This window comes from Rhamphochromis longiceps, linkage group LG15 (genome assembly GCF_057381845.1).
Source record: "Rhamphochromis longiceps isolate RC_006_pf linkage group LG15, R_longiceps_female_GT1.1, whole genome shotgun sequence".
Lineage (NCBI taxonomy): Eukaryota > Metazoa > Chordata > Actinopteri > Cichliformes > Cichlidae > Rhamphochromis > Rhamphochromis longiceps.
Genome location: NC_140571.1, coordinates 7,087,818 through 7,101,902, shown reverse-complemented (window position 1 = coordinate 7,101,902; position 14,085 = coordinate 7,087,818). Strand labels below are relative to the sequence as shown.

The 14,085-nt window shown below is 40.2% G+C and overlaps 1 protein-coding gene across 1 annotated transcript in view; it reads right to left on the bottom strand.

Annotated features, from left to right (window-relative positions):
* nkain2 (sodium/potassium transporting ATPase interacting 2) overlaps positions 1-14,085 on the bottom strand; it is a 112,367-nt gene that overhangs the window by 19,086 nt on the left and 79,196 nt on the right. The window contains exon 4 of the mRNA XM_085382701.1: positions 10,795-10,995. Within this exon, the coding sequence (XP_085238827.1) occupies positions 10,795-10,995 (201 nt within the window). The remainder of the gene's footprint in view (positions 1-10,794; positions 10,996-14,085) is intronic.

Genomic DNA, 14,085 nt, shown 5'->3' with positions numbered 1-14,085 from the left:
CACACACACACACACACACACACACACACACACACACACACACACACACACACACACACACACAAGCGCATAAACACTCAGCTAGCTGCAAATGTGAGGAGCTACATTTGAGATTCAGTGTATATCCCAAGGTCCTGACCTCATTTACTCTAAATAATGTTCAGCTCCCAAAGCTCCCCTCCGTTTCTCACACTGACTATTCCTTCCAGCTTCTCTTCCTTTTTCTCTTGCCATTATACATCCCATTTCCTTCCACCTTGTACTCGCTCTCTCCTCTGCCTCACACAAGGAAACGAGTCAGGAATACAGTGTTTCGCTGCGCGGTAGATGAATTTACTTAAAGCTAAGCCACATACAGGAGGAGGAAACTGCTGCCGGTATCAGCGGGGGGATCAAAACTGATGAGAAAAGAAATGTGCTTTGTGCAGCAGATATGCCATGAGAAATATCCACTGGTCAAAGATGCTGATAAGTTTACGTCCTACAACATCGCAGCTGTCGGTACTACTGACAGCATCATTTCAAAGATTAGGATGACCTCGACCTCAGGCTGCGTCTCCTGTCTGCCGCCAATCCAGCTTGAAATGATTTTTATATTAGTATTCACTTGAAGCAGACTTTTTGCATTGCAAAGTCAAAATGTTGCTTAAAAGACTATGAAGAGTTTAGGGAGTTTTCCACCAATGATCGGGAGCTTGTTCTGTCTTCTTCTGCAGGCTCATTGGCTCTGAAAATGACTTTTGGGTGCAGTTGTGTTAGCGCGACTGAACAGGGAGCGGAGAGCCATGCCCGCCCCGCGATAGGGAACATTCTGATCAGCTGTGACGGAGTACGTTTCTCTGCACATCAATATCCTGTTAATATTCGTGAAACTCAAGTATTCCGTTTTTGGTGTTTGCTGCATATAAACATAATATCCTGTTTACAAGAAGTCTGATTATATCTAATCCTGGAGTCAAGAAATCCAAATAAGATAGCTGGGGTTCACCAATATTAGCTATGGGGCTGTAAGCATGTGTGTTCCTTATCTTGTTTATTGCTGGAGTTCTGGGTGTGTCTATGTTTGATCCCTGCAGTTATATTTGGACTTTCCTGCTCATGAACCCTGGAAAATAGCATATTTGTTATTTTAGGTTTTGCAGGGCCAAACACTTCCAAACCACATTTTTAGTTTTGACTAAGATTTTGATTAAAAAGTGCCAATAGCAACCAACTAGAAACACATTGTCAGTGTAAGATACAACTCACAGACAATTACAAAACAGGTGTGTGTATAAATAAAAACTGAATGGCATGATTTGCAACTCTCATAAACACCTATGTTATTCACAAACAAGAATAGAAATCACATCAAATGTTTGAGCTGTGAAAATTTACCATTTTAAGGAAAAAAAGAGGTCATTTTAAACATGTCTCCAAAACATTGGGACAGGGCCATGTTTAGCAGTTTGTAGCATCACCTCTTTTTGACAGTCTGTAACCATCTGGGAACTGATAAGAGTAGTTGCTGGGCTTAGTGGATCGCAGGCCGACCAGTTCAGCACCCGCGATCCACTAAGAACATTATTCTGAAAGTGTTCAACAATTGAAAGGCACAATTTTTTTGCAGATTGGTAAAACCTTGCCCATCTTTACTTCTCAGAAACTAGGCCTCTCTAAAATCAACTTTTTTTTTTATCGGGGATTGTAAAAAGAAAGAAATACGGTGTTTTAGCTTCTCCACAGTACATGCTTTCTGCCTTTTAGTGAGCTATACCCCCAGGTTTCTCAGACAGACTCTGGCTCCTTTTTTTCATTTTGTCTGTGGATTTAGGTTTCCTAGTTACTAAGCGATGTTCAGTGTGACGAGTGGAAATGGAAAAAGCACCACTTCAGCATCAACTCAGACAGGATCCCTGCCCCTGATCAGCCTGACAAGCAATAACTTGTACAGCTTCACCATTTCGCCGCACAGCACCGTGCACCTCACTCAGAGCAGAAGCCCTTTATTCTTATTAGGTTTTATGAGCACAAGGGCGCATGCAATCCCAGGAGGCAGGAGTTTGTCCCATTTCTTAAACATACCGTTTATCGAATGCCTGTTGCCATGGTAAACACTGCAAATGTAGTTAGTTATGCAACAGTAAGTCCGTAAAACCTAGTTGCATTATTCCAAGGTAGAGAAAAGTAATGGTATGGGTGATAAATTGTGAGATATGCATGTTCTTCCCGCTTCGATGTAGTTGACTGCAACATTTCTCCCCTTCAGAGCTTGAACAGAGTGTTCTGAACAAATGTTTGCAATGATAACGATGGCAAAGTGGCCTTCCTGCACTGCAGTTACACCTCCTAGTTTCACAGTGTCTGTGAGTGGCTGATACACATGCACGTGCATGTTTTCAATCTCAACTCTTCTTCTTGGTGTATTTGTTTTACGGCTCCCATTTGGCATTTATAACAGATTAGTCCATGTTAACAATGATTCAATTAATTTATTAAATGAAGTAAGAATGAAATGGGGTGTTGCGATGGTAAATGCCATTATCTGGCAAGGCCTGGACTCAGCTACCCACAGGTGTGATTGTTAAGTGTGAAGTTGTCAATACTACTAATCTGCAAATAAACCCAAAGTACAAAATAATAGGATGTAAGATTTACTAATGATATTTAATAAAGACGTGCAGTGAGCTCCACATGTATTTGTAGATTCCCATTCATGAGTTCCTCTTTTATGGAAAGAAGAGAAAGAAAAGTCATACAACATGAATATCAAGGCTTGCAGTTGGCAATTTCTAGCTAATTGCACCATTATTTGATACAGAAAAAAAAATCATGTCTTACCTAATTTTCTATTGACATCATCCTGGTAGTGGTTATAAGTACAAGTGCATAATAACAGTTTAAGAGCAGCTCGTAGCTCAAATGTTTAGAGCCATATCTGCATATCTCTGTTCCTTTTAAATGGCTAAATTGTTTGCAGTGAAGCCGCTTTTCTACGTATAAATCCTGAAATTTGAGATGTCAGAAATTAGCCAGAGAAGGAGTCAAAACACCCCTGATGGAGGATTTTGTCCACCATTCTATTCATGCTGTTCATAAGCAAAAACCTAAGCAAACACTTAGCTGTGTCTGTCAGATTATAAGTAGCAAGCTGTGCAAGTGTTATTAGTTGGTCTGTCTGCTTTACAATCTGCTAATTGGAGAAACTCCTGCTAGATTTTGGTTGTTATCACTTGAATAAACTAGCTCCATCTGTGATCATAGATGGTAGTGGATCACCCAAAGAACTTTCAACTTCCATCTGCACTTTTTCCGGGCTCTTGCTTAATAAATCTTGCACTAAGAGTCTACAGCTATATGAGAGGTTCTGTGAGCTGGGGTGAGAAATGATATGGAAAACCACAAATATCAACCTCTAGTGGCGCCAAAGGAAAAGTAAATGTCAGTGGCAGTGCATTGTCAGGATATCTGAACTTTTACCAGGTCTTTGTTTTTCTTTCAACAGGCCAAAATCCTCAGGAACATTGCCACATTGCTAAAATCACTTTCATTGCCGCTGTGTGCTACGCAGGCAAAGAAATCCCATTAGACAAAAGGAAGATAAGTGAATCATCATACTTTTCTACAATCATGATGCTCCAAATGTTCCCTTAGCAGTGATTCTGATAACACCTGGAAGTTTTGAACGGAGCGCAGGGAGAAATTAGTTGAATGTCAAGCAGCTGGTGTTCGGTAAGGATGGAAACTCTACGTTCTGCATGGCCTGAGAGCAATAATTCACTGATACCATCACGGGATGAGACCTGTTAGAAAAGCAAGGACAGATGCCATGGACGTGCATGCATAAGTCAGTTTCCCAGTGACGCAGTCAGTTCTACACCAGAAATGAAGAGGAGTTAACATTTTGAATGAAGCACAGTGCTTTTTAAGTAGATCTTAAACCAGCTGAGTAGATCCGCAGGTTAATACATGACCACCACCACCAATTACCCCTCCCATTCACTGTTGCTTTATTCTCATAACATTCACAGTGTTCATTCTGAATCTTAACGATAGAGCTGTTGTCTATTTGTCTGCTAATCTTGCCTTGTGTTGTGGATGTATTGCTCTTTGATGAGAAATGAATTCATCTCCAATGAGCAAATCCATTACAGCTGTCTGTGGAATTGTACTGAAGATAAATTGTGTTGTGACGAAGATGTCGCATCCATTGGATTAAATCTATTTACGTGCTGATGATGTCCTCTAAAACTTAAACAAATGCTGGGGGAGTTGAGGGTGTGGCGAGGGTGTGGTGTATTATATTTTGTCACCAAGAGCAGGAGTGAAAATTTACAGCTTTAATTAATACTTAATTTGTTTTAAACAAAACAAAAACCAAAAAAAAGAGACACCATCAAGAAAACAGAGATGTGGTTCATCAGGAGAAGGATGACAATATCATACATACAAGACCAAAAGAACACTGTGTCAGAAGACCACGTTGAAACAAGGAGGATTCTTTGGACACATTATGATAAGAGCAGGAATGCAATATAATGATGACGGAATGAAAGACTGGATGAAGAAAGCAAATGAGCTGCTGCACTGTGTGAGAGACGGGGCATCCTGGAGGACCATGTTCGCCAATACTATCCGGCAAGGCACCTAAAAAGACAAACAGACACGTAACCACCAACTGTGATTCTACACTCACCGTTTACTCCCTGGACAAGCTGCCATTTTGGTATTATTTCTGTCGGTCATGGGACTTTGTGCTGCCACTACAGCAGGGTGACATCATGGTGACAATGTAGGATCAAATAAATTCGGTTCCAAGCAAACAGGCTGACTCTGGAACAATCCGTGCATGATGTCACACGAGAAACTTCTAAAAAATTTCATGCACAACACGGTGCATGGATAGCAACAAGGTCTTTTCTTAGTTTTTAGAAACCATCTAATTTTCACATTCACATTATTTGCCAGATTTCCTACTGGTATTTGGCTCTAGTAACTCTGTTTCTATTTCTGCATTATGTTTTCACAATTTCCAATATGTTTTTTAGGATTATAGTTTGTTGTTCTTATAAGAAACGTGCAGCACGACCCGTGAATGCAGCTTGACCCTAACATGTCATTGTGTTTGATCCCACTGACAATGTCACATAATTTCCACCTTAAAATAACCTGTAATTCAAAGGATTACTTTCACAAGATGAAGGCTGAGAAAAACTCTACAGCTGTCTGATAGATCATACTGAAACTACTAGTTACAGTCCATTTTCACAGAGCTTTTTTGGGTACCATGCCATGGACCTGCCAAGCGCAGCACTCTGGAACTATTGGGAACACAAAATATTTAACTGACTGTTGATATTGCGCAGTGTTAACCTAAAAGCAGTGCTGTACCAATCTGATATTCAGTAGACATACTGGTCTGGCAGCAGTGAGCTCTCTAAATCAGGGGTATCAAACATAAGGTGCGGGGGCCAGAATCAGCCCAGGAAAAGCTCCAGTCCAGCCCACTGAATGGCTTTGAACAATGTGAGGGCGGGCATGAATTTTAGACTTTTAACATTATTTATACAGGTTATACAGGTTTGTACAGGTTGTACAGCTTTGCCTACTGATAAAGACCTCAACCATGATCATTCACACTAAACCAAAGTAATTAGCAACACGTTCTCATCCCAACGCGTAACATACAGAAGACTGTGACAAATTGTCGATAGGCATGAGAACGGGTTGGAATAAATCTATACATGCGTTTTACAATCAACCTAACAAAGCATTATGTACGTTAAATCTGTTCACTTTCAGATCCTGAATTACTTTGGAATACACTATGTGATAGGGTTAAGGTGATGGTTAAGGTTAGGATTAGGGCTGGAATAGACGGCTTAGAGCTTCTGCTCTAAGTGTGTCTTACCGCTGTGAGCAGCTTTCTATTTGATTCAACTGAAAACCGAGAGCGTTTCATAAGGATGCGGAAGGGTACCTTTCGCGTTACTATGTGACGCCTAGGGTTGTGACAAATCGTCGGCATGTTACGCGTCGGGAATGATAATGCTGTGTAATTAGGTAACCAATAAACAATTCAGTGAGAGAAAAGTTCTTGTCTTGTGCTATAGAAAATTTTTCATAATTTACAGTGGGTCCACAGATAAACTTTCTTTTTTATAATTACAGGACAGTCTCAGCAATTAGTTACCAGATTTTTTCCTGTAATTTCACATATTTATTCACTACAATTTACCCCCAAAGACTTGGGCTGACAAATTTCTTTCATTTACTGCAGTAGCATTTATTTATTATGAAAAAATTGAGACATACTGTTGAAATTGTTCAATTTTTTTCTTAAATGAAGATATGTGAGGACTAAATGTCTAGTTAAAGAGTAAAGAGTTAAACTTCTTTACAATGACAGAAAGGGGAGTTTCACTCGTCCACCCCACTTGAACTCAAACTGGGGCTGTATGTGGCCCAAATTCTAAAACATGTTTGACATCCCTGCTCTAAATTGTCTAATAAATAAACAGGATAAATAACTTTTTTAAATCTGGTTTTCTGTGTCATTTATTACATTACTCATAAATGCCAATTCAGTTAGTGTATTTATTTATTACATGTTGGACACGGTTAACAAAACAGTGTTTTAGTCCATCATAATAATAATAAATGCCCAGTCTCTTTCTCAAAGTGAAGAATAAAGATAAAATCAATTCCCTGGTTTTAAGTGCTCCTGATTTAAGCATATTCTCTGTGCAGAGTTGTAACATGCAAACAAGCCGACATAGCTAATGGTAATTTTCATCAGTCGATTATGTCTCAGAGACAGGGTTACTCAGCTGTGTGTGGGGACCAGGCTATATGCAGCCATTCCTCCCAATCAGAGAAAGAAAACAAAAAACAACAGTAGGTGATTTCACTGATTAGTATCTCCACTTTAGATGAAGTTATGCTAATCACTGAAATTACTTGCAGGCATGCACTTTAGACCACGGAGCCAGCAGACAGCCTCTTAGATAATGTTGTTTAATATAATTATCACTTTGTTTGTGCTATTAGGATGTACAATAGCGCTGAGGGGGAAAAAAAACGTAATTAAAGAAGTAACGCTCGTGCATTTCCCCACTGTGCTATCGTCTGGGATTGAAGGCCTACATTTCACTGAGCACGCTCCAGTTCTCCCCGGAGAAGCCTTATGCTCTACGTCAGTACAGCTGATATTCACTCTGTGGAACAAACTGTAAAGGAATTGAAAGTTTAGAAAGCTAATTAGTCCACTCTTCAAAATTAACACAGTAATTCACTGTAAAAGTCAGGCAGCAAACCAATTAACAATTTATCATATACACTTTATGAAATAAATGAACCATGGGACAAAGCCCAACGAGACTGACTGTGGAACGAGTTGTTTTCTTATGAGACAAATATTCTCATCTGTTGTAGGGAGAAAAAAAAACTAAAATAGATTTGCGGTCACAGTTGTTACATCACATGAAGTCAGTAAACTGGAGACGAAAATCCAACTGCTGCGAGACACTTAGAAAAGCAAACTAGTTCATCACACACCCAACTAACCACCCAGACAAACAAAAACATGCAGTGTTGAAGAACCTGACAGCTGCAATGCTTCAGTGGCTATTTGTCTTCCTCACACTGTCCAGACTTGTCTACATTTAGATTCCCCCCACCATCGAAACACGAGAGCCTTTAATTCTTGAAAACACAAGCATTACCCCTTTTTGTCAGGTTGTCAGATATTACCTGTTAGTATTGATCCAGCACCATTAACGTTGCTCCAGGATCCAATCACCTGTGGTGTGTAAGTTCAAACTTGACAAGAGCAAATAATGAGATTAACCTGTTCATGTTCATTTTTTGGTGTTTTCTTTAATGAGGTCCTCTGAGCTCTTTTTCAGTCGAATGTCATCCAATCATCCATGCACACCCCCAATCATTATCACCTTTCAAACATGCTTTGCCACTTAAATAATGTGTCATAAAGTAGGACATTTCAAAACAGGTGAGTTTACAAATGTAATTCAACTCTTTCTGAACTTTTGGCTCATGCTCTTGCCTTTCGTTAATGACTCTTTAATGTTATGGGAGCTTGAGATGCCATAAACATCAAGGAAAAAGATCATAATGATACTCAATAATAATTTGTTTATTAGCAGTAAGAAAGTAAGGAGTAAACTTCACATTGCAAATGTTTCAGTTTGCGTGCTTGATTTAAATATTCTCTGCTTTATAATTTGCCCCTTGAGAAAGATGCTCCTAGAAATCCAACAGAATCAGTCTGAAAAATCTCTTACATGTAACCTTGCGCTCTTTTTTTAAATACAGATGATTCTTTTATAACAGTAATTTTCTTTAACGTCAAAACCCAGTTTGCACAAGTGCAATGCATACATAAATCTGGCCCATAGTTTAGTCCCATTTAGATTTTTGCAAAACAATATAGTTCGATTATAAGACACCTTTTTCACAATGTTAGTCACATGTTAGAAAGCCTTTGTGCCAGAAAAGGAAGTAACAATAAATACGAAGCTTTAATGACACCAACAGACCAATGCTGGATTATGTGCCAAGCATCGGTTATTCAGACAATCAACCTGATAACGACCAGTCATTTAGTTTAGGGTGTAATTCAAGCAAACTCTAACCCACCACCAAACAAGGCTGGCGGTCGCCTGGTGAACCTGTCAGACTGTTGAGTTTGTGCTCATGGAGCATGACAGTGTTTCAACACACCAATTACAGTGAGACAGTGGTACAGCTGTGCGGCGGCTTGGCACTCAGCCACACTATAAGCACCACTATCGATTGTCAGAGAGACACAGAGTAGGCAGGAGAAGGGGACAGTCATGCACTGCAAGAGAGCGAGATGCAGAATGAAACCGAAAAGACGGAGAGTCACTCGCTTCCGAAACCTTTTCCCTGTTCTTTGTTGGCGTAATGATGCACGGCCGTGGCATTAAAGCTCTGACTTGTTTATTGCGTGCACTTCCTTATTTGAATGTATGTGTACAAACAGAGCTACAGTACAGAGGAAACTGATATGAGAAGTGGCAGGCCTCCCTCATTCTCGCTTTTTACTTCTCTCTGTATGTTCTCTCCTCTGATCCTCCTAATTATCACAGTTTGACAGTGCAGGAGAGGAAGAAATACTGAGGGCAGAGAGAAACAGAGAGGAAAACTATCACGTTTGGAAAAATGAAATAAAACAGAGAGACAGGCAGAAAACCGAGATAGAGGAACGGTTTCTAAAGCTTATCCAGCCTATTCTATGTTAATGAGGGTATGAGTTATTAACTTAATGGAGACTCATTTTAGTCTAAAACAGGTACTAAAAAGGCCCAACCCGCTGCAGCAGACAAAGGAGCTGTCATGGCTGTGGTACACTTTAGAATACGTTCAACTTATAGCCGAATATAATTTGAATAATTGCAATTTTAAAAGCACCGTGTCACATATCCATACACAGACAAAAAAAGTACAAAGCCTAGGATGTAATTGCCGCATATGTTAATACTTACCTGGACATGTAAACTAATGCAGAGATAGACAAATTTTTTCTTTTTAGTCAAATAAAAGAACCATGTAATTATTTATGATCAAAAAGATTTATTTATGGTTGGAAACAAGAAAGGCTCGATGTACTTTAATCTAACAACACCCTTAAATATGATGGTTTAACTCATTTTACTTAATTTTCTAAGACAGCGGTCCCTAACCTTTTTTGCGCCACGGTCTGGTTTAATGACAGACAATATTTTCACGGACTGGCTTTTAAGGTGAGGCGGATAAACACAACAAAATAAAATGATATGACCAAGGCAAAAACTGTGGTATTTTGTAAATATAAAAATAAACGCGAATTCACTGTGTAATTGCGTAACATTATTATTACCAGCGTCCTCCTGAAATGCGCCAACAACATTGAGAGTAACGTTCTCCTCTCTGCTCGCTATGGTAATGCGTAAATATTTCTTTCAAAATAAGACACCCAACTACAACACGGGAAAAGACCCAGGGAAACCAAGTTAACGATATAAACCCTGCAAACCATAAAGCCTCAACTCTCGCGGCCTGGTACCAAATGACTCACGAACCGGTACCGGTCCGTGGCCCGGGGGTGGGGACCTCTGTTCTAAGACATACACAAAAAGTTATTTTGTGGGGTTTTTTGCTTGTGTTAGGAGTTTTTTTGATCACTAGCAGACCTAATCAGCTCTAGCTAGGTCATTCTACCGCTGAAATGACAGAAAAATATTCATAAACTCTTTCCTCTTGTTGCTTGGGTTTGAAAATGTGATAAAAAGACACAAACCCTATTAAAAATATTACATTTACTAGAACTCTATGGAAATAATAATAAGAATGTTGACAAATGCAAAAAGAATGGATGAATCTGCTAGGTAGGACAGGATTAACACACTTTTGAAGAGTTAATGGTGGACAGCTGCATTCATTTAAATCCATTTCCTTATCTCCAAATATTCTTTACCAGTACTGACCAGCTATCACTGGACAGAGCCTTACTGTTCTCGTGGTGCGAAGTTGCAGGTTAAGCATAGGTGAATGCAGCCACCTGTACGCAGGCCCACTCAATGCACAGGCATTAGGTTTTTCCTTTGGAGGCTGCCTGATGTTCCCCTCATAATTATGGCAAATTTAGTCGGCTCTAAACTGCTACAGTTGTATCTACAGTACCAGCAGGTCATGACTGCCTTTTAAAGCAATAAACCCCGAGTATGTCTACTACATGCAGGCACTTGAGTTTGAAATTACAGTGCATTGTACTTATTCATCTCAAGTACTTACAGCCAGGAGTATCTGCAGCGAGGAATGAGCCACCTCTATGAACTGAAAATCCATCAGACAGCCAGATATAGATATATATCGGTGGTCCTCGGGTGCCCAGGAGGGAGGAGGGGTGATGGGCGTCACCCTGCATCCTGGGCCATTCTCCATCCACCAGGAGCGGTGCATGGACAGGTTAAATGTCAGGACAAGGTCAGAGTCCTGGCAAACAGAGAGAGACAGACAGAAAGAGGTTGATTACATCCTCAGACAGAACACGAACAAGGAGCAAAGAAGAGGCCGTCTGAATATGTCGCACCCTGAGAGCTAGACAGAAATGTAAGGAGAGAGGTTTGATCTAAGATTTAGATTTAAACTCACCAGCAACTTTATTAGGTATACCTGTTCAGCTGCTCATTGATGCATATGTCTATTTAGACACATGGCAGCACCTCAGTGCATTTAGGCATGTAGGCATGGTAAAGACGACCTGCTGAAGTTTAAACTGAGTGTCAGAGTAGGGTAGAAAGGTGATTTTAAGGGAATTTGAGCGTGGCATGGTTGCAAATGCCAGACGGGCAGACAGTCAGAGTAGTTCAGAAGCTGCTGATCTGCTGGGATTTTCCCACACAGCCATCTTTTAGAGATGAGAAAAGGGCAAATTTGGCATAAACAACATGAAAGCGTGGAACCATCCTGCTTCGTAGTGGAAATATTTTCTTCCTGTGCACGAGCTGAGCATCATTTAAACTGGTTTCTTAAACATGACAATGAGTTCAGTGTAATCAAATGATCTCCACAGCCAGCAGATCTCAATCTAATAGAGCACCTTTGAGATGCGGTGGAGTGGGAGATTTGCATGATGGATATGCAGCCGGCAAATCTGCAGCAACTGTGTGATGCTATCAAGTAAACATGGATCAAAATCTCAGAGCCATGTTTCTAGCAACTTGTTGTGCCACGAAGAGTTAAGGTAGTCCAATCTGGTGCTAGCAAGGCGTACCTAATAAAAAGTCATTCCAGTGATTCTGGGCCTGGATGTGAATTGTGCACATGCAGCTACTGTCATCATTATCACTATGACAATGATGACTTGGAAACTTAACCAGAATCAGAACCAACCTATCAGTAATTAGCATCTGTGATTTTTGCCTTGCTAATCATGGGACGAAGGAATAAATATTCACTAATACTCACTAAAACACATTAAAAGCCCCCCCCCCCCGGCCCCAAACCACACATGCACACACACAAAAAAGTCATTTTTTTATGATCTGAAACTTAAGGTTAGGTTTATGGTAGGGTCACTAGAGCGTTAACTTTACTGTGGGGGTTTATAGCTGCACTGCCAACGTGGCTCCATAAATGTCAGCAACATCATTCACTATACCACTCTGACCCAGATTTAATTATCTTTTCACATACTGCCATGTATTTCCATAAAACTGCAGAAACTCATTTGAGTGGAAGAGCCCTAATGACTGGCGATTCCTTAACTTTTCTTCTAGCATCAGCAGCAGGTTTCTACATCTCCGGATGACTTTCGCTCGCAGACCTTTACTGCGCTGCCACTTTGATTTAAAACTTTCCAGCTCTAACTGCACCACTGTTGTGTCGTACTTTGTGTTTAGAGTTAAACGGCAACTTACTGTAATGCTAATTTGCAAGAAGAGAACACGGTAAGCGTGCTAGCAGCTGACGTCAGCATTTTACCTACATAACTGCACAACATCACAAAGCCACTAGCTACAGTCTGATAGCGTGTACTCATATGAGGCAGGATTGCCTTATATCGTACAGATTTGTTAATTACCTAAAACAGAGAAAGCAGCTGTCACACTTTATGTCCAAATAAGCATGAATAGTCCCCTCACTGATGGAACAAACTCTAAACTTTTACATTTTCTGTGGTAAGTCATTTCAGTTCAGCAACGCTGAAGAGCTTTAAATAGAAACCCTGTTCTTACATTACCTGTTTCTACTCCATATATCCCACCTTATCTTGTCCTTGCCTGTCCCTCTTAACCTCCCACCACATCCGCACTTGGCTCTGTCACCTCTTTCTGTACCGTTACTTAATTTTTTCCTGCTCTCTCTTTTTCTCTCTCCATTCATTTATATTGTGATCTCACCCCCCTTCCCCCCTTTTCTCCCCTTCTTATTCTTCTTCTTTCCGTGGCCTCTCTCTATTTCAGCATAATGAGTAAATGCCTCATTAGCGCAGAGCTCTGATTAATGCCATCTCCCCTTGTTGTGCTCCTCTTTTTAATGAGTAAAATCTCTCTAATTTTCTCTCTTGCTCCCTCTCTGCCATCACTCTCCCCGTGCCTGTCACTGCGTCGCCGCAGCTTTCTCTCTGTCTTCTTCTTTTTCACTATATTTCTTCGTTCTTCGCACCTCCTCCCTCCCCCCCGTTTCCGTCAATGCTCCTCTCACTCTATACACCTGCTGAAATGCTGGGGAAACAGGTAATAATGATTCCAGCACAGCATCATCCATCAGTACTTTCATAACAGGCATTTTCAAATCACAAGTAATTCTCGTTAAAAGGCTGAATTTGGCAAAATGTTATGAAGACCCGAGAGAATGCGATGCCAACTCTTCTCATTCTGTGAAGGAAGCATTTATGGACATGACAAGAATAATGCGTTAAGATGCTTGGCTAAATTAGTTTGGCTAAATCGCTAACCACTCGGGGAATGAGCAAACAGAAGGAGCTGTGGTGTTTAATTTTAGATAAGGGAAATACATTTTACAAAAAGTAGTTTGGAAAAAGCTTTACTTTTTTTAGCTTTGATTATAAAATATATGAAATGTTTCCTTTAGAAAACTGACGTTGAGAAAGAAAATGAGTCATGTCTAATTCTAAATGGCATCCTCTCAGACATCGATTTTAGCCGTTAATCTTGCTTGTTATATTCAACAAGGAATATTTAGACACTTTAAGAAAAGTTTTATTTTATTTTATTGTTTTGGACCTTGTGAGAATCTGATGAGAAAATTGATACCATTCCTATATCTGTATGTTAAATATGAGTCTGCAGCAAGGGTGTGGTTAAGGGGGGCCAGGGGCCTGGGGGGTACTGCCCCTGGCCATCAAAATTTCAATGTCCCCCCTGCTGCCTCCCCAAAAAAGAGGTCAGCAGTGAGGTTCTGGAAGTAAAAAATCCCATTAATATTCTCCAAAAGGGCTTTTAATTATGAGCCACATAATTATGTCGACCATCAAAACCATATTTACTATAAGCTATCACGTTATGAATTGATAGTATGCGTGTGACATCAATCATTTTATTCACAGTGCTACAGAAA